This window comes from Corythoichthys intestinalis, chromosome 7, assembly GCF_030265065.1.
Source record: "Corythoichthys intestinalis isolate RoL2023-P3 chromosome 7, ASM3026506v1, whole genome shotgun sequence".
Taxonomy (NCBI): domain Eukaryota; kingdom Metazoa; phylum Chordata; class Actinopteri; order Syngnathiformes; family Syngnathidae; genus Corythoichthys; species Corythoichthys intestinalis.
Genome location: NC_080401.1, coordinates 52,195,902 through 52,222,416, shown reverse-complemented (window position 1 = coordinate 52,222,416; position 26,515 = coordinate 52,195,902). Strand labels below are relative to the sequence as shown.

Genomic DNA, 26,515 nt, shown 5'->3' with positions numbered 1-26,515 from the left:
CACCTTCCAGTCTATTGGATTGGACGTCAAGTGCCGTCAATGGCACTGAAAGAGGAGCATTCACGGCCAGTCCTCACAGTTTAAAGGAATTGGACATCTATTGCCATCAATGGCATGCAAAAAGTAGTATGAAAAGAAAAAAAAAACTTTTGTGTTATTGTTTAGTGTTAATGTTTTATAACTAGTGTGCATTTCTGTTTTGATTTCAAGAACTTACTTTTTAAAATTGTATTAACCTTTTTATTCATAATTTTATGACCTTTTTTTTTTTAACCCTTTCAATCATTTAACTCATAGGCAGCCATTGACGGTGCTAGACATCCAATCCAATTTGACTGCGAAGTGCGATTGATTGCCTTCCAGTCAGATTGGACGTCAAGTGCCGTCAATGTCACAAAAAGACGACCATTTATGGCCAGGTCTCCCAGTTTGAATGAATTTGATATCTATTGCCATCAATGGCATGCAATGAGAACTATGAAGAGAAAAAAAAAAAATCAACTTTAGTGTTATTGTTTAGTGTTAATACGCTGTAATCTCAACAACTTAGTTTTTAAAATTGTATTAACCCTTTTATTCACGAATTTATGACTGTTTTTTTTACCCTTTCAATCATTAACTCATTGGCGGCCATTGACAGTGGTAGACGTCCAATCTAATTTGACTGCGAAGATCGAATGATCACCTTCCAGTCATATTGGTTTGAAAGTCAAGCGACATCTATGGCACTGAAAGAGGAGCATTCACGGTCAGTCCTCCCAAATTAAAGGAATTGGACATCTATTGCCGTCGATGTCATGAAATGAGATGGGGGGATCTAGAGTGTTACTTGAGGGCAGTTTGAACCAGTGTGTATTTGTTTTTATTTATTTTAATTCTATTAGTTTGGCTTTTATTGACATATTAGTTAATGAGTTTATTTGTAACTACAGTATATTTAAAATTATGAATAATTTTTAAAACAAAATAAAAATTGCTAATATTTACTGTTTTCTTGACAAAAATAGTCAATTGCTCTATAAACGGTTAGAGGTCTTCTACTTTTGAGGTGACCACTACCTGAAAGGGTTAATATAATAACACTATTTACTTAAAATGTTGTCAAATTTTTAAATTCACCCAAATTGTCCATCCATTTTGGTCACGGTCAGAACCCGACGTCTCGGTATTCCTACCTTGCAGCTGAGGAAAAGTGAAGCAGGAGCGCGGAGCTTTAGCGGCCACATGCGCTTTGACAGCCGGCGCGGCGGCGCCATCGACCGGCCGCTTGGCGCCGGAGTCCTCGCGGTGGTGGTTGTGGACGTGCTGGGGGTAAAGGTGAGCTCCTCCGAAGCCAACGGTCCCGGCGCGCCGCGCCCACGTGTCCGCTCGTCCGACGCCGAAGTCGGGGAACGTCGGCTGACAGTGGCTGACCATCCCGGACGGCGCTGGAGCGGAGTTCTGCATCGGAAACTTTTCCCAAGGACGAGTTACCTGAGAGGTGCGAAGCTGTTAGTTGGGGCTCGGGTTTTGGGGCGAGGTGGGGTACGTCGATCGGCGCTTCATCGTCAGGGTTTAAGGAGGTGGGGGGCTTTTACGCATGTGCCCGTCAATTGGAAGGATGTGGGAGGCTGATCGATAGCATCCTCTGTTGTGTGTGAAAATCAGCATCACTTCCCTTTCTCTGAAGGTTTCGCTCCCTCTCTCTCTAGTCGGTTCTGATTGACACCAGATATGCGGACCATAGGGCGCACCAATGACGACGAAGGCTGAGATTTGTGTGAGTGTGTGCGCGCGTTTAAAAATGAACTACATTTGGATGAAACAATTTTAGCGACTAAAATAATAAATTAACAACAAAAATAATAGAACTAGAGTATATGAACACATTTCATGTGGTGTTAGTTTAGTTCAGTTTGGCCTTTGTGTGAGTGTCTTATTATAGTAAATAAAATGGTTTAGTGGCAAAATGTCATTTATTCTCGAAATGACGTAAAGTATTTCAGCATTTTTGTGATTTAACATAATTTAGTTCATCGTAAAAACAAGCGTTCGTCTTCATATGTTGTTTTGCAGCACCATCTAGCGTTCATAGCGTATTTGGACACTGAGCCAGAGAATAGAGTTGACGCTGTGAAAAAACTGGTCAACATTTCTTCATATTATTTTTTTTTTTTTTTACCCAATACTAATTTAACGTTTCCTTTTTTCTGAACCGTTGTCAGCATTTGTTTGTCATAACTGACTGATTTCAACATTTGGAGCACATTGGCAGCAGTGACGTTTACAGCACTTTTCATATTTTCTGCAGTTGTCAAACCATGGAATTACAGGTATTTTGCTGCATATTGTTTCTCTTTTAGTGGCAGCTATAAAACCGCTGTGTTAAAAATACCGCCTTGCAATAATTTTTTAATTGTATTTTTTTTTTTTTTTTTTAAAATCTTCACTTGCAGGGAGAAAAAAAACTACAGTCGGATTTGCATTCAGCATCCCAAAATTATTCAAGAACAAGCGTTTTTGCAATATTTTTTGGAGATCAGTGAAATTGAACACACACAAAAAAAACCACAGATACACAGTGTTACTGTATTTGTGCGTGTGTTCTGCCCACTGTTGGATTTATGTTCTAAAGAACAGGGGGTCTGCAAGTCCGGTCATCAGCTCATCAACAAGCTCTGTGGGAGCCTGATAACAATCCTGATTATTTGATTCAGGTGTGTTAAAGGAGGGAGACATGGAAAACAAGCTGGATAGCGACTCAACATGCTTATGGCGGGAAAACACTCATGTGACATGAAGTTCTGCTCTGAGACCCCCAATTTGGCAAACTTTCAAAATTGTCCGATATGCATGTGTGATACATCATTGGAAAGCTTAAAATCTCAATTTTCTGGGGGAAGAAAATTTTTGAACAAGATGGCATTTTAAAAAAAATTAAATTTAAACAGCAAAACCCTATCTGGAGGTGAGAGTATGAAAGAGCAGAATTAAAGACGCCATGACTTTAACGAGATATTATCGCGTACTTACCTTGTTTCGATCCAAAAACTCAATGTAGTATGTATCACTGAGTGTTAAGACACAGTTGTGAATGGCCACAGCTGGATTTTGGGGGGATTTTATGGGTGAAACGCGGTAATATAACAAGGTTCAAGTCGTGGACACCAGCGGCTTACAGTTAGGTGCGGCGTTTCTGTTGATTTTTTTCATTTTTCGTCCAGTGCGCTTTTTAGTCCGGAAATCACGGTACTTCATCACAAACAAGCAGAAGAAGAGTCCACCATCTGATCACACACACACACTTGGTTTAGCCTTAAAGCGGAAGTTCAGAATTTTTGACATTAGGCTTAATCTTTGAGTTAGCGGGTGTTTAACTATTTGGTGGAGTTGATTTCAACAAATTCCATGCAGTTTGGAAGTTATTTGTGAGTTTCAGGGCTCCAGAGTGGCTAAACTAGCATGCGTCAATGGTCCCTTCTTAGCATGCCAATAAAAAATGATACAGATCTATTAACAGATCCATCAAAGTCAAATAAAATTCATATTGCAGATGATTGTTCCAAAACACCCATGCGGCCAAAACAATATCACACCAAACTGCCGTAATTCATTTCATTCTGCAGGCCTATTTTTTTAGATACGTAATACGACCGCAATAGAGAGGAGTGCTTCAGCCACTCGTGCTCACACTGCATTCAAGGAAGGTGGGAAGTCGGACTTATGCCGCTCGGATGGTACCAGTTGTGACCTCAAAGCGTTCCAAGCTAATGTGAACAGCAAAGATGGCTGATCGCGACAAGTTGTTTTTTATTTTGGCAATCAAAAGAGATTTTGAGCTCCAGCAAACCTGATTTCTCATAAGCGATCAAATAGCAGAGGCGTACTGATGTTATTTTTCCAGATCAGAGGTTAGAAACTCTGACTTCCCACCTTCCTCGGATGCAGCATCAGTGTGCTGAGTTAACTGACAGCTGGCAACATGGCGAAATGTGCCTTAAGATGCTGTGGAAACAGACAGAAGAAAAGGGCAAAGCAAAGCTTCCACAAATTCTCTATGAAGAACAGGGAATAATATAAACTGGTTACTTACTGCTGGCAAGGACATAAAAAATAAGCGGGGAAAAAAACGATGTGATAACCAGGGGTCGCATTAACCGAATATTTTCCGTCGTTGACCGGTTTTTTACAACGGTGACGGAAAAAACTGAAGTCAATCCGTCATTTTGACAGGTTGCAATTCACACCCCAGACCACAGGGTGGCGAGTGAGCATATTAATTAGCTAATTGTCTCTCTTGATGCATGACGTCGTTGGCCTTACTCGCAAAAATGTCAAGGCAACTGAGTGTCCGAAGTTTCTTCAAAAAGCCCCAAAACGACGATGGTGTTGATAAAAGAGGTGAAAAAACAGGGACTGATGCAGTGAAGGATGACAACGAATCAAGTGAATCGCCGGTTCACTCCTCACTGCGGCGAGCAGTTGAAAACGCCGCCAATTACCAAGAAGGGCAGAATTGGTAACACGGTGAAAGCGGCATAAAGCCAAAAAAGCGGACCAGACTAGCCAGAGCCTGAAATTATTTCAAGGAAAATATGGAGGGTGCCACCACTGTGTGTACTCTTTTTGCTAAGCTGAGCTCGCATACCACGGTAGCACGTCGGCTATGAACGAACACTTGACGCGACGTCACCCAGGTGTATTTCGGAAGACAACAGGAAACAACAAGCTAGCGGATTGTAAGTCCATACAACTTTCTAACGATTTTTTTTAAAATTGAAAGTTGCCTTTATGTGCGTCGTATCAATGTGCATTTTTATTTAATAATAATAATAAATAAATTTAAAATATATATATATATATATATATATAATGGAATTATATAATATTTTATTATTATTACCGTAATTTCCCGAATATAACGCGCACTTTTTTCCCCCAAAATCAACTTGTAAAATCATGGTGCGCATTATACACGGGTAAATGGATGGAGACAGAGATATATATATATTACATATATATAAAAACCGATTTGTTTTTAATTGACACGGCCATGTTGTGTTGAAGAAACTTATGCGGCGATCCGTTGTCGACCATTACGGTACGTGATGTCACTATTTTCTTTCGGTAATACTTCACTCTGATCGGTCGAATGATTTCGTCTGTGTTAAATTCTGCTTTTTTCACTCTTCATAAAGCACAGAATTTAGTTTCTTGAACTCATCTGAGTCAATGTTTATTGCAGCTCCGCAACTCGGACCATAACAAACGTAATACAACACAGACTTCCTGTGTCCGTCAACTGTATCTGTCCCTCGGGAAACTCAAACCCAAATAACAATAGTTTCTATTGTTACTGTCGTGTCTACAGCGATGAGCTCTCTCGGATTTCTGACTAACGTTCTCACTTTCATTTTACCGTATCAATCCGTGGATGAAACATTTATTCAACATGATGAAACGAGCAAATTATACAGCAGCCTTTAAAAGAAAAGTCATATCTGTTTTGTTTTCTCCTGGATTCCGGTAAGTTGAAGAAGTTATCAGATCATATTATTACTGTACATTTTGTCAGTTTACGGTAATGTTTTTAACTACCAATGTGCTATGCTTGTGCTGTGTTTCACCAGACAGTAAAATGACATTTCTGTATCTGTACACGAGCTCTGTTTTCTTGTATTGTTCTATTTATTGGTGCTAAAATTAGGGTGCGCGTTATACACTGGTACAATAATTTTCCCTAGATTTTACAAGTAAATTTGGGGTGCGCGTTATACACGGGTGCGCCTTATATTCGGGAAATTACGGTAAATGTATTAGGTATTATTAAATGTATTAGGATCATGGAAGGTCCCACTTGGGGGAATAAAAAAATATATATATATCCTGTATATACATAATATAATAAAAATATATCTGGAAACACAGTACTGGCCTGCTTACTGTAATCCATGACTGCACTAGTTAGTTACTTTATATTATAAAGTATTATTGTATTATTGTGTATATAGATATAGTGACTGCATCAAGATATAGTCATTTTAAAAATTTAAGTGACGGGTAAAAATAGATTATGACTGGATTTTTATGTCCCTGTCAGTCAAAATGACAGACAACGAAAAAGTCTAGCGCAACCTCTGGTGATAACACTCCACTCTGCGCCTATGCAGAGCTGCTGGATTACAAATGTTTCTGTTCATACTGCACTTATTGACATGCAAAGCTAAGTTTTAATAACTTTAGCTGAAAACATAGCCAACAATGTGTGCATATGTTGTTTTTTATTGGCATGCTAAGTCAGCCCAATTGACTCGTGTTAGCTTAGCCACTCTGGAGCCCTGAAACTAACAAATAACTCACAAACTACACGGAATTTGTTAAAATCACTCCCACCGACTAATTAAACCTAAGCCTGATGTCAAAAATTCTGAACATCCCCTTAAACACTTCACTTCAAATGATCAGAATTCAGAAAATTTGCACTGCAATTGACCTTGTGAATGATTGTTTTAGTGCCAATGATGGCGTTAGCCGTCCAATCCAGTTGAACTGGGAGGAGCTGGCAGCGATCGCCGCCAACGGCAGTCAGTGAAGAACCAAAAATCACTCAAAAAACAAGAAAATCACTCAAAAAACAAGAAAGAAAAAAAGAAGAAGAAAAAAAAAAAGAGTTCCAAAGTCGTAAAGCTTGTTGAGGCACAGGTTCGCAGAAGTAGGCACCCCTTAGTGAATTGAAGGAATACTTGGTTGGTACTCCCAAAACAATACCTCCACGACAGCCACGTCACAGCATTCCGAAGCCTTTGGCGTAAGTGATTGCCTTGAGAAGTCTCTCTCGCAGCTTCTCCTTGGAGGAATATTCCGGAAGGAGAAGCGCGTTGAAGCAGGTGTGCGACGTCGGCAGCCTGCGAGACAAAACCATGGTGTGATGTGGTATCTTTCGGATCGGGAGGGGTATAGGATACCTGCTGGAGTCTGAGCCATTTTTGGCGATGATCATTTTGAGCTTGCCAAGTCCGCCGACAGGTGCTCTGTCCGTGCCGGTGGTGAACTGCAGGAACAGCTTCTTCTGTTCGTCTCCAAATGAGTGCAACGTTTCCCAAAAATCCCTAGAACAGCAAACATCATGAGTAAGGATGGGAACCTCTGGGTACCTCATCATGTGATATGATTTGCGATATAAGGCTCACGATAATGATGATCTCACGATATGGCGATAAAACACTTATCAATAAAGATGTCCCGATCAATCGGCATCCCGATCGTTCGGGTCCGATCACGTCATTTTCAAAGTATCGGAATCGGCAAAAAAATATCGGACATGCCTTTTTTTAATTTATAAATATATTTTATTTAAATCGTTTTCTAATTGTATTTAACGTTACAGACAAAATGTCTGACACTCATCCAGAGTAGTTTTGGCTTAAAGTAGGGCTATCAAATTTATTGCGTTAACAGCAGTAATTAATGTTTTCTAATTAATCACGTTAATTAATTAACGCATGCGCTGCACGACCCACTCACGCACTATCGCTTTCAATCTATAAAGGTGCAGTTTTATCTATATATTCTCCATTGCTGATTTAAATTATTATTAGTAGTAGTAGTTTTTGTTTTATTTTTATCTCTGTTTTATTTATATTTATTTATTTTTATTCTATTTGTGATTAAATGCGATCTTTTGTCTTGGTTTTTACGATGTATTGATTTAAATGTGATTTTTATGATCTTCATGTGATGTAAAGCACTTTGAATTGCCTTGTGTTGAATTGTGCTATATAAATAAATTTGCCTTGACTTGCCTATATAGAGCTATAAGGCAGCGTATAACTAGTAGAGAGAATTTTGACAGCCTTTGGAGCCTTTTATTATTTGGCTTAGGGCTGCAGCTATCGATTATTTTAGTAGTCACTTAATCGATGAACTACTTAGTTCGAATAATCGAGTAATCTGATAAGGAACATAAAAAATTAAAATACCTTAGCTGAGCCTCAAACGGTATAGAAAATAAATAAATAAATAAATAAATAAAAATCTAGGTACAACAAAAGAACAATTGGCTAACTTACATAGTAAAAGTCCGCTAGGTTACATGCTATAAAAATACCAACTTTTTAAAAAAAATTATTTATACAATGCTGTTAAACAAATGGTTCAGACACATATTCCTACAAAAATTGGCTAAATATACCTTTAAACTAAATTACGAATGCATGAACAAAAACAGCTCAAACTATAACTCAGCTTATGTTGGTCTTAACAGGGAGCAAATGGATCCAGCCATGTGAATGAGGCACAACAAAAGAACAATTGGCTAACTTACATAGTAAAAGTCCGCTAGGTTACATGCTATAAAAATACCAACTTTTTAAAAAAAAATATTTATACAATGCTGTTAAACAAATGGTTCAGACACATATTCCTACAAAAATTGGCTAAATATACCTTTAAACTAAATTACGAATGCATGAACAAAAACAGCTCAAACTATAACTCAGCTTATGTTGGTCTTAACAGGGAGCAAATGGATCCAGCCATGTGAATGAGGCAGACTACAGGGCAGTGTATCCACCTAAATCAATAAAACTAAAGGCAAACACTTTCAAAACAAACCATTACAACGCCACTTTAATTAAACGAATACTTGAAGCGGGAAAATTTAATTTGAATATTTTTGTCTAATCGAATACTCGCGTTAATCGATTAATCGTTGCAGCACTAATTTGGCTAAAGCCTTACAATCCCTCTCTCAGCAATTAAAAACATCATGAGAGGTAGTGTGGGGAAAAACGGTCGTAGTTAATCATTTTCTTTACACCCTACGTTCTTTCCCAACCCAGAGAAGATATATGAATTGGTGCCCCTACGCAGTCATGGTTGCACTTCCCATCATGCATTTGGGCAGAACAGTTAAATGGGTGCAGTATCATTTACTGAAAGCTCAACAAATACACTAGATGGCAATATTTAGTCACAATATACAAAGTCACATTTATTCTTTAAGAATTACAAGTCTTTCTATCCGTTGATCCCTCTCACAGAAAGAATGTTAATAATGTAAATGCCATGTTGAGGATTTATTGTCATAATAAACAAATACAGTACTTATGTACTGTATGTTGAATGTATATATTCGAGGCAATACTTCCATTATGATTTCGCATTTATACAAAATTAAAGGTTAGCAAACACTGTCATGAACGTTTCGCACCAGCTACGAGAGTTAACTCCAGCGTGTTTAGTGTGTCTAGCGGTGGTAAAATGTGTCTTTTTTTCTCTCTCGAAACTGTCTGAGTTTAGAGGGAGAGTGTGTGTATCATGTAAGCATGATACGAGTCATACGCACGTGCTTTTTATGAAAAGTAATTCAATTGTTTTTGTTCTGATGGTAATAATATTGAGCTGTGACTGTGGGTTTGGGCTTACCTAAAGGACTATTTATTTTATTTTTTATTTTTTATTTTTAGAATATTTATATAATAATAGTTATTTTCTTAATTTTAACATTATATAATTAGACAGACATTCAAGTTTCTCATTTCTTTGAGCGGGTAGGGTAGGGTAGGGTAGGGTAGGGTAGGGTAGGGTAGGGTAGGGTAGGGTAGGGTAGGGTAGGGTAGGGTAGGGTAGGGTAGGGTAGGGTAGGGTAGGGTAGGGTCGGGAACAGACTCAAGGTTCAGATAACAATAGAAAATCTCTATGGGGAAAAAAAAGACTAAAAAATTGAAGTTAAAAAAAAAAGACGAGGGTAAGGGTAAGGGTAAGGGTAGGGTAGGGTAGGGTAGGGTAGGGTAGGGTAGGGTAGGGTAGGGTAGGGTAGGGTAGGGTAGGGTAGGGTAGGGTAGGGTAGGGAACAGACTCAAGGTTCAGATAACTATAGAAAATCTCTATGGGAAAAAAAAGACTAAAAAATTGAAGTAAAAAAAAAAAGACGAGGGTAAGGGTAGGGGTTGGGGTAGGGTAAAGAACAGACTCAAGGTTCCGATAACAATAGAAAATCTTTATGGAAAAAAAGACTAAAAACTTGAAGTTAATTGAAGTTAAAAAAAAAAAAAAAGAAGACGAGGGTAAGGGTCGGGGTTGGGGTTGGGGTAGGCGTAGGGTAGGGTAGGGTAGGGTAGGGTAGGGAACAGACTCAAGGTTCAGATAACAATAGAAAATCTCCATGGGGAAAAAAAAAAAGACTAAAAAATTGAAATTAAAAAAAAAAGACGGAAAAAAATTGAAGTTAAAAACAAAGAATGGTTACAATTACAAGTCTTTAAAAACACCCTAAACCCTTTGGAAATTTTTAGGTCAATAATGTCTCCAAACAATCAATTTGCTAACAAAAACCTCAGCAATTAATCCAGCAGCCAATTAGTTGTTGATTAGTCATGGCAGCCCCACTCATAGCCATTTCTTAACCATTCCACCGAAACCAAATTTGGGTCGTTTGGTTTCATTCATTTCAATAGAGATACAACTATTCTGCGTGACAAACATGCCTTACTTGATAATTTGTGTGTCCTTGCTATAACCTCCGTCATATTCTACTGTCTTCTCCAAGGCTTCAAAGTCAAGTTTCTGTCATACCATGAGGGAAACACATTATAAAAAGAGCAACAACAAAAAAAGCAAGGTTACATAATAAAAGTGTACTTCCTCACCCTGCTTCCACAGATAAGCAACTCCACTTCCTCGGGCCTGAACAAGTATCTCATCGGGGACTCGCTGGTTACCATGAGGAAACCTTTCTTAAACGCACGGAACTGCCTCCCCACGCTTGTGTTCAGAATGTAGTCGGCGTAAAGGTCCACAAACTCCTGTGAAAAAAATGTGTCGAGTAATTTAGCATGATTTTTCACACATTTGTTGAGAGACGGCGAGAACCAAAGTGGTATTTGACATGTGGCAAAATGGGTTTTGCCATGTGGCAAAGATTTTTTTGATGTGTGGCATTTCTTGCCATGTGGCATTTGTTTTGCCATGTGGCAAATTTTTTTTGCCATGTGGCATTTTAATGTAATGTGTATGGTCAAAAATCACAGCCACACATGTTTTTCTGCCATTTAAAATCAATGAAAATTTTGGACGTGCATAGCCGTCAATGGCATAGCCTGACTTGAGTGTCAGATGGTTGTCAATACGCTGTAATGTAAAGTGTATGGTAAAAAATCACAGCCACACATGTTTTTCTGCCATTTAAAATCAATGAAAATTTGGGACGTGCATAGCCGTCCCAAATGGCATAGCCTGACTTGAGTGTCAGATGGTTGTCAATACGCTGTAATGTAAAGTGTATGGTCAAAAATCACAGCCAAATATGTTTTTCTGCCATTTAAAATGAAAGTAAAATTTGGACGTGCAGAAGCCGTCAATGGCATGGACTTGTATGGCCTGCAAAACAGCCATACACCCCCAAAAATGCCATATAACCCCCCACAAACCAAAATGCATTTTGCCACATACCAAACAAAAAACATGGCGAAAAATAAAATGCTAGATGGCAAAATCCATTTTACCACATGGCAAAAAAAAAAAGCCATATGGCAAAAAACAAATTGCCACATGGCAAAAAAGTTTTGCCACATGGTAAAAAAAATGCCAGATGGGAAAAAAAAATTGCAACATGGCAAAAAAAATTGCCAAATGGCAAAAAAAAAAAATGCCACATGGCAAAAAACACTTTTGGTTTTTGGCCCTGCTCAAGATTTTGTTTGAAAAGTTTCATGTTACCTGTCTGTTCTCCTTGGAAACAGGAATGTCTTCGCCCTCCTCCTTGAGGTCATACAACACAGGGCTTCCGAAAAGATCTGTATGGGAAATCTGGAAGGTGAGCGACATGTCCGCCTCCACGTCGCCAGTGTAGTCCAACAGCTCCTTCAGACTCTTGTAGAGAACCTGCAACACAAAGTTGACTGTTACTTGATTTGTCCTTGAGAATGCTAAATTGACTTTGACATAAGACACGACTTACTCCAATGTTTTTTAAGAACAAAAAAATGTGGATTTACACGTACATAGTTACATTGACAATGACATGACATGACAATTACAGGCCTCTAATATTTTCAAGTGGGAGAACTTGCACAATTAGTGGTTGACTAAATACTTATTTGCCCCACTGTATATAGCAATAGAATAAAATTTTCTGTGGGCCTTGCAAAATCCGTCAAAATCCAGTAAAACGGCCGGGAGCGAAGGGCCTTGCTCCGGTGAAAATGGCTGGGAGTGAATGAGTTAAGCTAGCGGACTTTTGCTATGTAAATTAGCAAATTGTTCTTTGGTTGTACTTAGTAGAGGTGTGCATCGACACTACCCTCACGATTCAATTCGATTACGATTCGGAGGGCCACGATTCGATTTGATTCGATTCAGAGGGTCACGATTCGATTCGGTTCGATTCGGCAATGCATTGCGATGCATTAAAGCCTGGGATGCATTAAAATTCTAAAGCAAAGCATATTTTTCGTGAATCATGAGCCAACACAAGCGGACGGACATTAAACAACTTTTTATTGGCTCTTGTGTCACTCCTGGTTGAAGTCAAATGAAAATACTTTCAGATATATATTAAAAAAAAAAAAAAAAAAAAAAAAAAAAAAAAGATCACAGCATTTAATTGGTGCTTTGAATGAGACCAGGGCTTTCTCTTTTTTTTTTTTTTACACACAGTAGCAGCCTTTCACACAGTGCAACATCTGAACTCCTGTGCAAAATCAGTAATAACAGTCACAGTATTTTAGTCACAACGACCCATCAATAAAAATATTCAAGTAAATATTAAAGAAAACGACAAAGAAAATATTGTAGTGCAGCAGCATCTTTATCGCAATATCAATCCAGGGATCAGTTCAGTTGCAAACAAAACATCAACTAAATTGCAATGTAGAACAAAAGTAAAATGTAGGCCAAGCCTATCTTATATCTATAATATTTCTCGCTCCCTCTTTCTCCGTTTCAGCCATTGTTATGTTATGTCCTTTCTCTCTGCTCTCTCGATTACAACTGCGCTTGTCTGTGACGTTACTCCGGTGAGGAAGCGGATTTGGGTTCCTCGTCCCCCCTGCATAGAGGTTAGATCTTGTGCCCGAACCCGACCCGACCCAAAATGTTAAGCATTCACGTTTGGGTGGGTCGGGTCGGGCCGCCGCGCCGGACTAATAAATTTTTTTTTTTTTTTTTTTTTTAAATGCGCAGAGGGCTGTGGCGCAGCCCTCTTTTTCTTCTCCTCCTCCCGTTATTTCGTTGTGTGAATGCTTTTATAATTCTCATAAAAATATGTAGACTATTTAAATATTGAGTAAACTTGCGTTTTTTTCCTGCCAACTGAGAATTCGTTACAAAAGACACTTTTATTTATGCACACAAAGGCAAATGTGATCCTTTTGAATCTTCTCCTCTGTGTGTCTGTAAAACCGTGTTTTTTTTTTAAATATTAAACTTTCCCAGCGTTATTTTGTTGAGTAAATGCTTTTATAAATCTCTTTAAAATATGTAGATTATTTAAATATTGAGTAAACTTGCGTTTTTTTTTTTTTCTGCCAACTGAGAATTCGTTACGAAAGACACTTTTATTTATGCACACAAAGGCAAATGTGATCCTTTTGAATCTTCTCCTCTGTGTGTCTGTAAAACCGTGTTTTTTTTTTAAATATTAAACTTTCCCAGCGTTATTTTGTTGAGTAAATGCTTTTATGAATCTCTTAAAAATATGTAGACTATTTAAATATTGTGTAAACTTCCGTTTTTTGTCTGCCAACTGAGAATTTGTTAGGAAAGACACTTTTATTTATGCACACAAAGGCAAATGTGATCCTTTCGAATCTTCTCCTCTGTGTGTCTGCAAAACCGTGTTTTTTTTTTATATTAAACTTTCCCAGCGTTATTTCGTTGTGTAAATGCTTTTATAACTCTTATAAAAATATGTAGACAATTTAAACAGTAAGAAAACTTGAAGAAATGAAAATAAATTGCTGCTGCTGCGTTTTTTTTTCCGCATCACTCGGCTCGGGCATGCAAATCTATAGTTAATTGATCTGGCCGGTCGGGCTTCAATACCAGCGGGCCGTGTCGGGTTGGGCTGGAATTTTTTAGGCCCGATCTAACCTCTTCTGGCTTGCTTTGAATGTAAAGTAGCTCTCTCTACAGGTAAACATGAAAATAACAATACAAATGGGGAAACCAAATCCATTGCATCACCGGAATTGCGCAGGGAAGATTTTTGAACGTACTTATATATTTTAAAATGCGCTGAATCGATTCAGTGTGTTGCCCGCATCGAATCGAATCGTCCCTGCCCTGCATCGGGATGCATCGCCGCATCGATTATTGTTGACACCCTTAGTACTTAGATCCTCATTTATTTAGTTTTCATACCGTTTGAGGCTCAGCTGAGGTGTTTTAATTTTTTTATGTACCTTATCCGATTACTCGATTATTCGAACTAACTAGTTCATCGATTAATCGACTACTAAAGTAATCGATGGCTGCAGCCCTACTAAAATGAGTGTACTGTACATGGAAGAAAAGCAAAGGCAACTGTACTGGATGTGAGTCAAGGAGGTCCAAGAAGGTGCCTTTCTTGCCCATGAGTTTCCTGTAGACCACCATGGGGAAGTGCACATCCAGGATGCAGTTGTTGTAGATGGCGAGGCCGAGCACGATGCCCACTAAAGTGTACTGGGCTTCCGTCTCCAAGGAGGATGAGTTGAACCAAAAAAGCTTGGTGTCGTCATCGTAGGTGAACATTCCTATGAGTCAAAGTCAAAGCAGCGGATAAGTTAGATTACGATATAATACCGATGAGATCAGTTGTTGGTTGATTGTACACTTCTGTCTTACCAATGTCAGGATTAAAAATTTCCTCAAGGATCAACTGGAAGAACTCCTTGGAAAGGCCACCCTCGTCCACACCTTGTTCACCCTCGAACTCGACAAAGAGTTGCTTTTTAAGGTCGGATGGGTTCTCCATGGAGATCATCTCCAGCTACGACAAAGGTAATGAGAAACTTTTCGATAGTAGAGCAATCCCTGCAAGGACTTTAATCCTGGCATGAATGACAAACTCTAAAACTGAATAGGTGTACCGTATTTTTCAGACTATAAGTCGCAGGTTTTTTTTCTTCATAGTTTGGCTGGGGGTGCGACTTCTACTCAGGAGCGACTTATGTGTGAAATTATTAACACATTATGATATCATTTCACATGTTGTTTTGGTGTTTTGGAGTGACACTGATGGTTTGGTAAACTTGTTAGCATGTTCTTTATGCTATAGTTATCTGAATAACTCTTAATAGCGATGGCCACGTTCGCATTCTGCCTTTGGCAATGTGTGTTCAATTGTATTATTGACTTTTTTATATTGAAATGCATGCTTTTAGTTTGTGGCGCTTTCACGCCCATGTGAGGGCGCACTCGCACTTGTTTACGTGAAGAAGAGCGCTCACACGCCAGAAGAAGACCGACAGCTACGTAGCTCTGAGTGAGTGGGCGAGTTAGCGAGAGAGAAACACGGCTGCGAACCTACGTTCATTGTTTATGCTTGTAAAATATCTCTACAGAGACAACGCCTGTGTGTATCATCTTTTCTGTTGTTGTTGTTGTTGTTGTGTTTTCCACCCACGATCGGACACTTAGAGCCAGTTGCGTTGTTGTTTGAACGATGTGCTAATGCTAGCGAACGCATGCTAAGCGTTTTTTTCATTGCTGTAAAAGCACCGAATTATCATTTATTTACGTTGAAGTGAACCTGTTTGGAATCGAGGACGATATTGATTCAGCAAATTATACAGACGCCAAGTGTCGTCATTTGGGAGTTTAGCCTGCTGAATAGCCAGGACCGAGCCGTAGCGTCCTGGTGAGGACAGTATATTCGCATTTCGTTGTTCATGCACTGTATACGCTGTACACTTATTCAGCATGTTGTTCTCTATTGTATTTTTATTAGGACTGTCAAACGATTAAAATTTTTAATCGAGTTAATCACAGATTGAAAATTAATTAATCGTAATTAATCGCAATTCAAACCATCTCTAAAATATGCCATATTTTTCTGTAAATTATTGTTGGAATGGAAAGATAAGACAAGACGGATATATACATTCAACATACTGTACATAAGTACTGTATTTGTTTATTATAACAATAAATCCACAAGACGGCATTAACATTAACATTCTTTCTGTGAATGGGATCCACGGATAGAAAGACTTATAATTCTTAAAAGATACATGTGAAAACAAGTTATAGTAATTTTAATAGTTTGTATATTGTGACTAAATATTGCCATCTAGTGTATTTGTTGAGCTAAATGTAATGTTTGAATAGAGTATTATTTTGCATAGCTATTTTGATTGGGAATGCCAGATCTCTTTGCATTGAGCGCTTTTCTTTTTGTGAACATTATTTTATTTTTGAGAGATAGGAAATATAGGAAATAGGAAATATTACTTTTGTTGTGCTTTTACTAAATGATACTGTAGCGACTTAAATGTTCTTAACTGCCCAAATGCATGATGGGAATTTGAGCAACCATGAGTCACAGTGGTTGCTGCAAATGGTATATCTTCTCTGCATTGAGTACAATACATGTTGTTAAGAAAAAAATCATTTCCAGTTATTCTTCCCCATGTTGCTTGCCACAATAGTTATAACAGTTGTGGAAGAGATGCCACCGCTTATTCCATTAAATAGTGCTGCTCCAATAGATGCCTGGGTTACCAATTCACCCTTCTTGGTAATTGGCGGTGCTATAGACGGATTCATGTTGGCTCAATGTCGTCGTTTGGCTCGGTTCGTACATATAAACATCGAGAGGCATTGGATGGCTTTTTTTGGGTACTTTTATTAACAAAACAAAAGCATGTGGGGGACGCAGCACTTGAGCCTGCGCTAACTGCGCACTTACTCTCTCGCTCGACCACTTTCTTCCTCACTGCTCAATCTGACAATGCCGGTCACATTGAAAACAACAGCGGCCCCCGTGGGGGGTGCCGGTAACACCTGTGTCCACACCACTTGCTTGTCTCTGCCGTTAGCTCTCAATATACTTCAAACGCCGCCATTCTAGTCTGTTCACGGCAACGCTTGAGTGGGTCGTTTCGCGCATGCGTTAATTGTGTTAAATATTTTAACATGATTAATTTTAAAAATTAATTACCGACCGGTAACGCGTCAATTTTGACAGCCCTAATTTTTATATTAAATTGCCTTTGAAGATGACATGTCTGTTCTATGTGTTGGATTTTACCAAGTAAATTTCCCCCCAAAATGCGACTTATACTCCGGTGCGACTTATATATGTTTTTTTTCTTTTCGTTGGGCATTTTATGGCTGGTGCGACTTATACTCAGGTGCGACTTGTAGTCCGAAAAATATGGTACATTTAATCGCTCACCCTGACGAGCGCGTCGTCAATGATGTGATCTCGCCGCACTTTGAGCTTGAGGTAAGGGCTGGGCTGCTGTCCCGGGACAGAGCCGTAAAGATCCGTCAGGCGCCGTTCGCTGTACATCCTGATCCGATTGTCATAGTACAGCCCCTGATTCTTGGTAACCACGTTTAGGACGAATGGGCAGGTTTGGAAAGAGAACTTGGTTTCAGCGTCCACCTTGAAGAAGGTAAAGTCTTTGTCCATCTCCACTACATCGTTCAGAGACTCATTGACAAAGTCCTCAAACGGGATGAGGGGCTTCCTGCTGTCGATTGCTCGGACCCCTAGTTCTTTCCCCAGTAGGTCCACATGAGGACCCTTTTTGTAGAGCCGTTCCTCACCTAGAAGTTCATGTACACTAACTTCATCTGAACTGACCACGTCTAAGTCGTCCTCGTCGTCGTGCTCGACATCGACCTCGCCGCCGATTAGGCTGGCATAGAAGACCACCTTCAGACACTTGCAGGCGGCCACTACCGTCTCGTCGTCGTTGACCAGGTGCTCACTGTCGTACTCATGGCTAACTACGGTGTATGTGATGAGCTGCTGGAAGGTCTCCATCATGCGTTGAACATGCGGAAGCTCGTATCCGGACCACAGGTTGCACAGCCGGGCCAGGGCGGCCACTGGTAATTTACTCATTGCCTTGCACAGCTGCGGTAGCGCCACTTCCAGGAACTCGGGGCTGTGGAGGTTTGTATTCTCCATCAGAATTATGAAGATGTTCAAATAATCCGGGTTGGTCTCATACGCCTCCAGGTACTCCAGGTCCAGCTCTACGTTGGGAGTGAGGTAGACGAGAGCGTTGACCAGAGCAGATTCGGCCAGCTCGATGGTCTGGAGTCGCTCGTAGAAACGCCGGACAGAGTCAATGTCAAGAGAGGCGCCCAGTTCAGCTGAAGCCCCGGCAGAGTCTGGTTCATCTTTACGGAAACTTTTCATCAGGGCGTTGGCATTGGAGAAAACCCGGCCGACAACGCGGATGAGGGCGGAGTAGTCGCCGTCCTCTTCACACGAACTGAGAATCATACAAACCGTGTTCTCTGTGAAGTAATGGACATCTAGAGCCAAAAACAAAGTGAAAACTAAATGAACAAAGATTGGCTTTAATCAGCAGTTTTCCTGACTCAAATTGAGGTGGTAGTCAGCCCATCGCGGAAGTATTTTTTTCAATTAACACAATAAATAAGTAAATAAATTAGGGCTGCAGCTATAGAATATTTTAGTAGTCGATTAATCGATGGCCTAGTTAGTTCAAATAATCGAGTAATCCGATAAGGAACATGAAAAATTAAAATACCTGAGCTGAGCCTCAAACGGTATAATATTTTTTTTCTAAAAAATGAGGATCTATGTACAACAAAAGAACAATTGGCTAACTTACATAGAAAAAGTCCGTTAGCTTAAATGCTATAAAATACTAAAGTTTTTTTAGAATGCTCTTAACATATGTTTCAGACAAATATACATATGAACTAAATTATGAATGCATTAAAAAACATTAGCGCGACCAAAAACCTAGCTTACGTTGGCCTTAACAGTGAGCAGTTGGGTTCAGCCATGTGAAAAGAGGCAGACCGTAGGGCAGTGTATCCACCCTAATCAATAAAACTAAATGCAAACACTTTCCAAATAAACCATTACAACGTCACTTTAATTAAACGAATACTCGAAGCAACAAAATTTAATTTGAATATTTTTTTGGCTGATTTAAATAGTAAAATTCCGCTAGCTTAAATGCTAAAAAATAGTTTTTTTAGAATGTTCTTAACAAATGGTTCAGACTAGGGTTGTTCCGATCATGTTTTTTTGCTCCCGATCCGATCCCGATCGTTTTAGTTTGAGTATCTGCCGATCCCCATATTTCCCGATCCGATTGCTTTTTTTTGCTCCCGATTAAATTCCAATTAATCCCGATAATTTTCCCCGATCATATACATTTTGGCAATGCATTGAGAAAAAAATGAATAAAACTCGGACGAATATATACATTCAACATACAGTACATAAGTACTGTATTTGTTTAATATGGCAATAAATCCTCAAGATGGCATTTACATTATTAACATTCTTTCTGTGAGAGGGATCCACGGATAGAAAGACTTGTGACTTTGTATATTGTGACTAAATATTGCCATCTAGTGTATTTGTTGAGCTTTCAGTAAATGGTACTGTAGCCACGCCCAAATGCATTATGGGAAGTGGAACCATGACTGTGCGTAGTGCTACCAATTGATATATCTTCTCTGCGTTGGGAAGTAACGTAAGGTGTTAAGAAAAAGATCAATTGCTACCTTGCTTCCCCACTTCGCTTGCCAGGATGTTTTTAATCGTAAGGAGAGGAATTTAAAAAGGCTTTAGCCAACTAAAAAAAGGCTCCAAAAGCTGCCAAAATTCACTCTAATCATTTTACGCTGTCTTTTATCTCTCGATATAGATAAAACGGCGCCATTACAGATTGAGCGCGACAATGCGTGAGTGGGTTGAGCAACGCGTGATACATTTGTAAAAAAATTAATTACCGCCGTTGTCAGGATAAATTTGATAACCCTACCTTAAGCCTAAACTAAAGACTCTGGGTGAGTGTAACATATTATTTTTGTAATGTTAAATACAATTAGAAAACGATTTAATTAAAAATATATATATTTAAAAAAAGGCATGGCCGATATTTTTTTGCTGATTCCGATACTTGATCGGACCCGATCGATCGGCTCTACTAACTATGGCTTCCATGATGAATCGATCAATTGACAACTAATTGATTGTCAAAAGAATTGAATGACTTTGTTGACATAAAAATTGTCTAAATTTCTCATTTTGGTAGACTCTTACTTGCAAATATTCCCTTATTCGTTTTAGATTTACATATACAGTGATCCCTCGCTACTTCGCGCTTTAAAGTTGGCGCCCTCAGTCCATCGCGGATTTTTTTTTTCAAATAAAAAACAAATAAATAAATACAGTATTTTACAGAGATGTCCCGATCCGATCACATACAGCCTCTTACTCTCCCTCCTGCTGCTTTTCTTGCTCAGCAGGCAACTGGAGACTAAGTTTGCTTGTTAAAGTTAATGATGAGTGACAGGGGTGCTGGTTTCATCTTCCCAGAAAAAAGTTTAATAGCGCAGATGTGTCAATCATCGTTTAGCTTGTTAAACAATAGCGATAATGTGCTGTGACAAGAGAGTGAGAGTGATGAGAGGCTAGTCTCAGCGGTGTGAGTGGATTTGAGTGGACTCACTCAATGAAGCTGAATAAAGACAAGCATTTTGCTACGCTATTCTTGTTTAGAAATAATTCAGTGGGACAGTAACATTTAAATTTGAAACTTTTTTTAAAATTATACTTTGGGTAGAAAAGGGGAAAAAACATGTTTTATATGTATCTCTTTCCAATGCTAAATCTGAATTGAAAAAAAAAAAAAAAAAAAAAAAAAGACTCCGCCTCTACTTCGCAGATTTTCGATTAACCGCAAAAAACGAGGGATCACTGTATATCCATATAATTTTCACTACATTATAGTAAATATTCTCTTCATATTTTGTTTTGTTTTTATTTAAAAAGGAAAAAATGTTCTCTTGTTATTTTTTAACATTTACATTTTTTTTAATTTAAAAAATTTAAAAAATGGAAAAAACATTGTCTTTGGTTCAGTCATTTTGTAATTTTTTATTTAAAAAAAAAAAACTATGGGAAAAATCTGAAAATATTCCCTTTTTAAAATAAGAGTATTCATGAAATATAAAAAAGGATTTTGACTAGGGTTGTTCCGATCATGTTTTTTTGCTCCCGATCCGATCGTTTTAGTTTGAGTATCTGCCAATCCCGATATTTCCCGATCCGATTGCTTTTTTTTTTTTTGCTCCCGATTCAATTCCAATCATTCCCGATAATTTTTCCCGATCATATACATTTTGGCAATGCATTAAAAAAAAAAAAGAATAAAACTCGGACGAATATATACATTCAACATACAGTACATAAGTACTGTATTTGTTTATTATGACATTAAATCCTCAAGATGGCATTTACATTATTAACATTCTTTCTGTGAGGGATCCACGGATAGAAAGACTTGTAATACTTAAAGGATAAATGTGACTTTGTATATTGTGACTAAATATTGCCATCTAGTGTATTTGTTGAGCTTTCAGTAAATGATACTGTAGCCATGCCCAAATGCATGATGGGAAGTGGAACCATGACTGTGCGTAGTGCTACCAATTGATATATCTTCTCTGCGTTGGAAAAGATCAATTGCTACCTTGCTTACCCACATTGCTTCCCTTGATATTTCTAATCGTAGGGAGCGGGATTGTAAGGCTTTAGCCAATTTAAAGAGGGCTCCAAAGGCTGCCAAAATTCATTCTACTCATTTTACGCTGCCATTTATCTCTCTATATAGGTAAAACAGCGCCATTACAGATTGAGCGCGACAATGTGTGAGTGGGTCGTGCAGTGCATGCATTACTTGCATTAAATATTTTAACGTGATACATTTTTTTAAAAATTAATTACCGCCGTTATAGGGATAAATTTGATAACCCTATCTTAAGCCTAAACTAAAGACTCTGGATGAGTGTAACATATTATGTCTGTAACGTTAAATAAAATTAGAAAACGATTGAATTAAAAAATATATAGGATATATATTAAAAAAAGGCATAGCCGATATTTTTTTGCCGATTCCGATACTTTGAAAATGACGTGATCGGACCCGATCGAGCGGCATCTCTAATTTTGACCAGGCATCTGTGTGGACATCTGTGGCCGCCGCTAACTGATGGTACAACCCCGGAAGGACCCTACAGCAGCTTGATGGCAGGCTACTAAAGAAAGGATCAGGCTTGCCCGCTTTGTAAATATTGATATACAGATTTTCATTTTTCTTGCATTAGACAATATGCAATGTTGGTTTAGCCTTTTTAGGTGTTTATTGAGTGATCCTTACACTCTAAATGTGACTCATAGCGTTAGGACAGCATTCATGTTAGCATTAGCTTTAGCATGGCAAGCATCCTCTTCAAGTATCACTTCTTTACACCTCGTGGTGACATCCTGGTGGGTTTAATTATTTCAAAATAATGTAATGTTCTTGCTGAGTGTGTATAATCATAAAAAGAAGTGTGCATTTGTTGGTTTGGTAACTCTACACCAATCCTTTAGGTCTCAGGTCATTGTAAATTTGAAGCTGTTGAAGCATTTTTTCTAAAAAAATGCCTTTCATAATCTATGTGTTGTAAAAGTATACTGACTGACGAAGTCGGCTTTGGATATCTGCAATGTGCAATCAATTTTTTTTTTTTTTTAGATATCGTTATTGGCCGACCTCTACTCCAAACCTTCAGTTTGACACCTGGAATCTACAGTGTTTACAAAAAATGTCTTCTAAATTTCTTAAAGAGTCAAAATCAGTTCCACAGTACCTGAAAAGTCCTCCTTTTGATCCAATGGTTCAACGTCCAATTCAGACTGCGCCACTTTGACATCACAAAGCTTGGCATTACTCTTACACAGCCGTACCGCTCGGACCGCCGCCATGTTTTTATCCAGTGGTCTAAAATGCCGACATGAAGCGCAAAACTCATTGTCGCAGTCGTCATTACCACAGCCTTCTGTCAATTGCCGGAAGTAGCGCTCTATGAGATTCTTTGCTGTTGATCTGTTCCTGTTACCAAAAAGATATTTACAGTATTTAGATGGGTTTAGTCTGATTTGTTTGCATATTAAGAACAATGCAAAATGACTTACATTCGGCTGGATTAGGAAACCCTCCAAAGGCCCAGTGGACAATACCCCTGAAAGAAAAATTATACATAATACATTACTTTCGCTGGTTTTGAATTTAGTACCTGGTTCTTTGGTAGAATTCAATAGTTTATAGCAAAATGCACCGATATTCTGACGACATTTTGGCCACGCAAAAAAAACTTTTAAGGCTCCGTAGTTTTACTGTCTTGAATCATAAAATGTAGGAAAGATTTGTTTTACTCTAGACCAGTGGTTCTTAACCTGGGTTCAATCGAACCCCAGGGGTTCAATAAGTCTAAGGGTTCGGCAAATGTAAAGAAACGCAGAGCCCTATTTTTGTACGCTGATTAAATAAGGCTAAGTGGCTTTTTAGACCAGGTTTTGGACTGGTTTGCTCCCAACTTAATTTTTTAAACTGCTACAGTGGTATGAAAAGTATCTGAACCTTTTGGAATTTCTCACATTTCTGCATAGAATCACCATCAGATGGGATCTGATCTTTGTCAAAATCACACAGATGAAAATACAGTGTCTGTTTTAACTAAAACCACCCAAACATTTGTAGGTTTTCATATTTTAATGAGGATAGCATGCAAGCAAATACAGAAGGGGGAAAAATAAGCAAGGGAACCCTCTGCCTAAGGAGACTTAAAGAGCAATTGAAACCAACTTTTCTCCAAACATTTTCAGTAGGGTGTGTGCACAATCACTGATGAGTAGTTTAAAGCTGCTCTGCCCACTTAAAAAACACACACCTGGTAAGAAATGTCTTGACGAGAAGCACTGTCTGATGTGCATCATGGCTTGGTCAAAAGAGCTGTGTTAAGATCTGCGATCAAGGGTTGTTGATTTGTATTCAGCTGGGAAAGGATACCAAACCATTTCTAAAAGTCTGGATGTTCATTAATCGACAGTCAGAGAAGTTGTCTACAAATGGAGAGAGTTTGGCACTGTTGCTTCTCTCCCAAAGAGTGGCCGTCCACCAAAGATGACGCCAAGAGTTCAGCGCAGAATACTCAGAGAGGTAAAAAAAGAACCCTAGAGTGTCTGGTAAAGACTTACAGAAATCACCGGCACAGACCATGTCTCTGTGCACACATCAACTATATGTAATACTATGGCCAAGAATGGTGTTCATGGGAGGACTCCAAAGAGGAAGCCACTGCTTTCTAAAAAAAAAAAAAAAAAAAAAAAAAAACATTGCTCGTTTAATGACCGCAAAAAGGTACTTGGACACTCCACAGAAGTTTTGGCAAAATATCTTGTGGACTGATGAAACCAAAGTTGAATTATTTGGGAGTGACACACAATGCCATGTGTGGAGGAAAAATGGAACAGCTCACCAACATCAACACCTCATGGTGGAGGGAGCATCATGATTTGGGGCTGTTTTACTGCCTCGGGGCCTGGACAACTTGCAATCATTAATGGAGGAATGAATTCAAAAGTTTATCAGGATGTTTTGCAGGAAAATCTGGGGCCGTCTGTCAGACAGTTGAAGCTAAAAAGAGGATGGATGCTGCAACAAGACAATGATCCAAAACAAAGAAGTAAACCAACTTCAGAATGGTTTCAGAAGAACAAAATACACATTCTGGAGTGGCCAAGTCAAAGTCCAGACATGAAACTCATTGAGATGCTGTGGAATGACCTAAAGACAGCCATTCATGCCAGACATCCAGGGAATCTGACTGAACTACAGCTGGTTTGTGGAGCCAAGATTAGTCCTGATCGATGTGCCAGACTTATCTGCAGCTACGGGAAGCGTCTGGTTTAAGTTATTGCTAACAATGGGGGGGGCCAAAAAATATTAAATGTGATGGTTCACCTACTTATTTTCCCCTTTCTGTCATTGTTTGCATAGTACTATCCTCATTAAAATATGAAAACCTATAAATGTTTGAGTGGTTTTAGTTAAAGCAGTTTTTTCATCTGTGTGATTTTGACAAAGATCAGCTCACATTTGATGGTGATTTTATGCAGAAATGTAAGAAATTCCAATAGGTTCAGATACTTTTTCATACCACTGTAGTCTCGATCTGATGGCCGGAGGCACTGGTTTGCTCAGTGGAAGGTTGACTTGCACTTGGTATGTAGTGATACAACAGACAGCGTCGTCTCAAATTTTGACCTGTTTATAAAACATGCTGTCAAAATGAAAAGAATTTTGAACAGGAATTTGCTGAATGATTGGCTTGCTAGCTTAGATATATCGGTTTTGAATTTGAAAAAAAAAAAGAAGGCTTTTTTTATCCAATTCCAAGGGTTCGGTGAATCCACATGCGAAACTTGTGGAGTTCGGTACCCTTAGCAAGGTTAAGAACCACTGCTCTAGACTCAAAACTTTATGTTTTCCATCTATTTTTAGACTGGTGCAATTCGTTGTAATGCTCTCAGTCTCTGAACGAGGCGTTTAATGGCTTGCTGCAATCCAAAGGATAAATGACACAGTTTGGATTTTTAATAAGTGGCAATAACCTCAGCTGACCACAGGGAACAATTACATTTTAATTTAACTAGTAGGCTACTGTAGAAGCGCTCTATGGTGGCTGTTGAAAAAACTAACCATTAGCAATACACGTACTTAGTATTGTATTTGTTTTTGTTGTTTTACAACATAAATGAGCAAAAAAACAAACAAAAACAAAAAAAACATGGAATTTTAAAATGCAAAAATGGCGAGATGACAAGCACCTTCTGTTAGTAAAAAAAATAAATACAGCAAAAATAGCAAACGGTTTAAAATGACACAATTTCTGTTCTTTACAAGTGTTTTTTTTTTTTTTTAACACTTGTCTAAAATAAATTAATAACACTTGTCTTGAACAACCACCTCCTCCCCAAACAACAGTGACGTCACGCGGGCAATGTGACAGTTCACTCGACTTTCTACCGGCAAAAATATATCGAAAAATGTCATATTTACCCCGGCTTCATAAATATTAAAAACACTTGAACACACACGCACACTTTACCACAACAACCATTCAAGGTGAACAGGCAATACGAGCATTTGTGTGTCCGTGACGCTGCAAAAACACACGTTTTAGCGACATGCCGTCCACTCACTGTTTATTTATGTTGTTCCGTTTTAAAACCTAAACGAAATAAGCACTACTTTTCGAGTAAGATGAATTGAAACTAGTGGTAAAAAGTGACAACAACGTCAAGGTGAACTACTTTTGTCAATAAAACTCAAGAATATCTCTACCATCTTGTCAGAGAGAGCGTGATAGTATCCCGGCATGCAACGCGAGGACCCTCACTCAATTCTCACCCCCTCCTCCCATAGACACAAGCCTGGAAAAAATCATGTAATTAATTTTAATTATATGTTTATTTCCCCGATTTAAATGGTCCTTTTTG

At 38.6% G+C, this 26,515-nt stretch overlaps 2 protein-coding genes across 4 annotated transcripts in view; both read right to left on the bottom strand.

Annotated features, from left to right (window-relative positions):
• Window positions 1–1,614, bottom strand: part of LOC130918806 (zinc finger protein GLIS1) — a 283,378-nt gene extending 281,764 nt beyond the window's left edge. The window contains exon 1 of the mRNA XM_057840888.1: window positions 1,176–1,614. Coding sequence (XP_057696871.1) covers window positions 1,176–1,446 — 271 coding nt within the window. The 5' untranslated portion in view covers window positions 1,447–1,614. The remainder of the gene's footprint in view (window positions 1–1,175) is intronic.
• ube3a (ubiquitin protein ligase E3A) lies at window positions 1,366–26,386 on the bottom strand. Of its 3 annotated transcripts, XM_057840891.1 has the most exons (12): window positions 26,219–26,364; window positions 23,150–23,196; window positions 22,825–23,066; window positions 17,360–18,456; window positions 14,806–14,950; window positions 14,509–14,714; window positions 11,698–11,862; window positions 10,629–10,784; window positions 10,472–10,545; window positions 6,945–7,088; window positions 6,748–6,884; window positions 1,366–1,473 (listed from the first exon to the last, which is right to left on the bottom strand). In XM_057840891.1, coding segments are annotated over exons 2-11 (2,352 nt in total). In that variant the 5' UTR covers window positions 23,152–23,196; window positions 26,219–26,364; the 3' UTR covers window positions 1,366–1,473; window positions 6,748–6,763. The 3 variants fall into 3 exon arrangements, with proteins under 3 accessions (XP_057696874.1, XP_057696875.1, XP_057696873.1); XM_057840892.1 differs by lacking the exon at window positions 1,366–1,473 and having other exon boundaries at window positions 2,039–6,884; window positions 26,361–26,386; XM_057840890.1 differs by lacking the exon at window positions 1,366–1,473 and having other exon boundaries at window positions 2,039–6,884.
• Window positions 26,387–26,515: the final 129 nt, after the last annotated feature.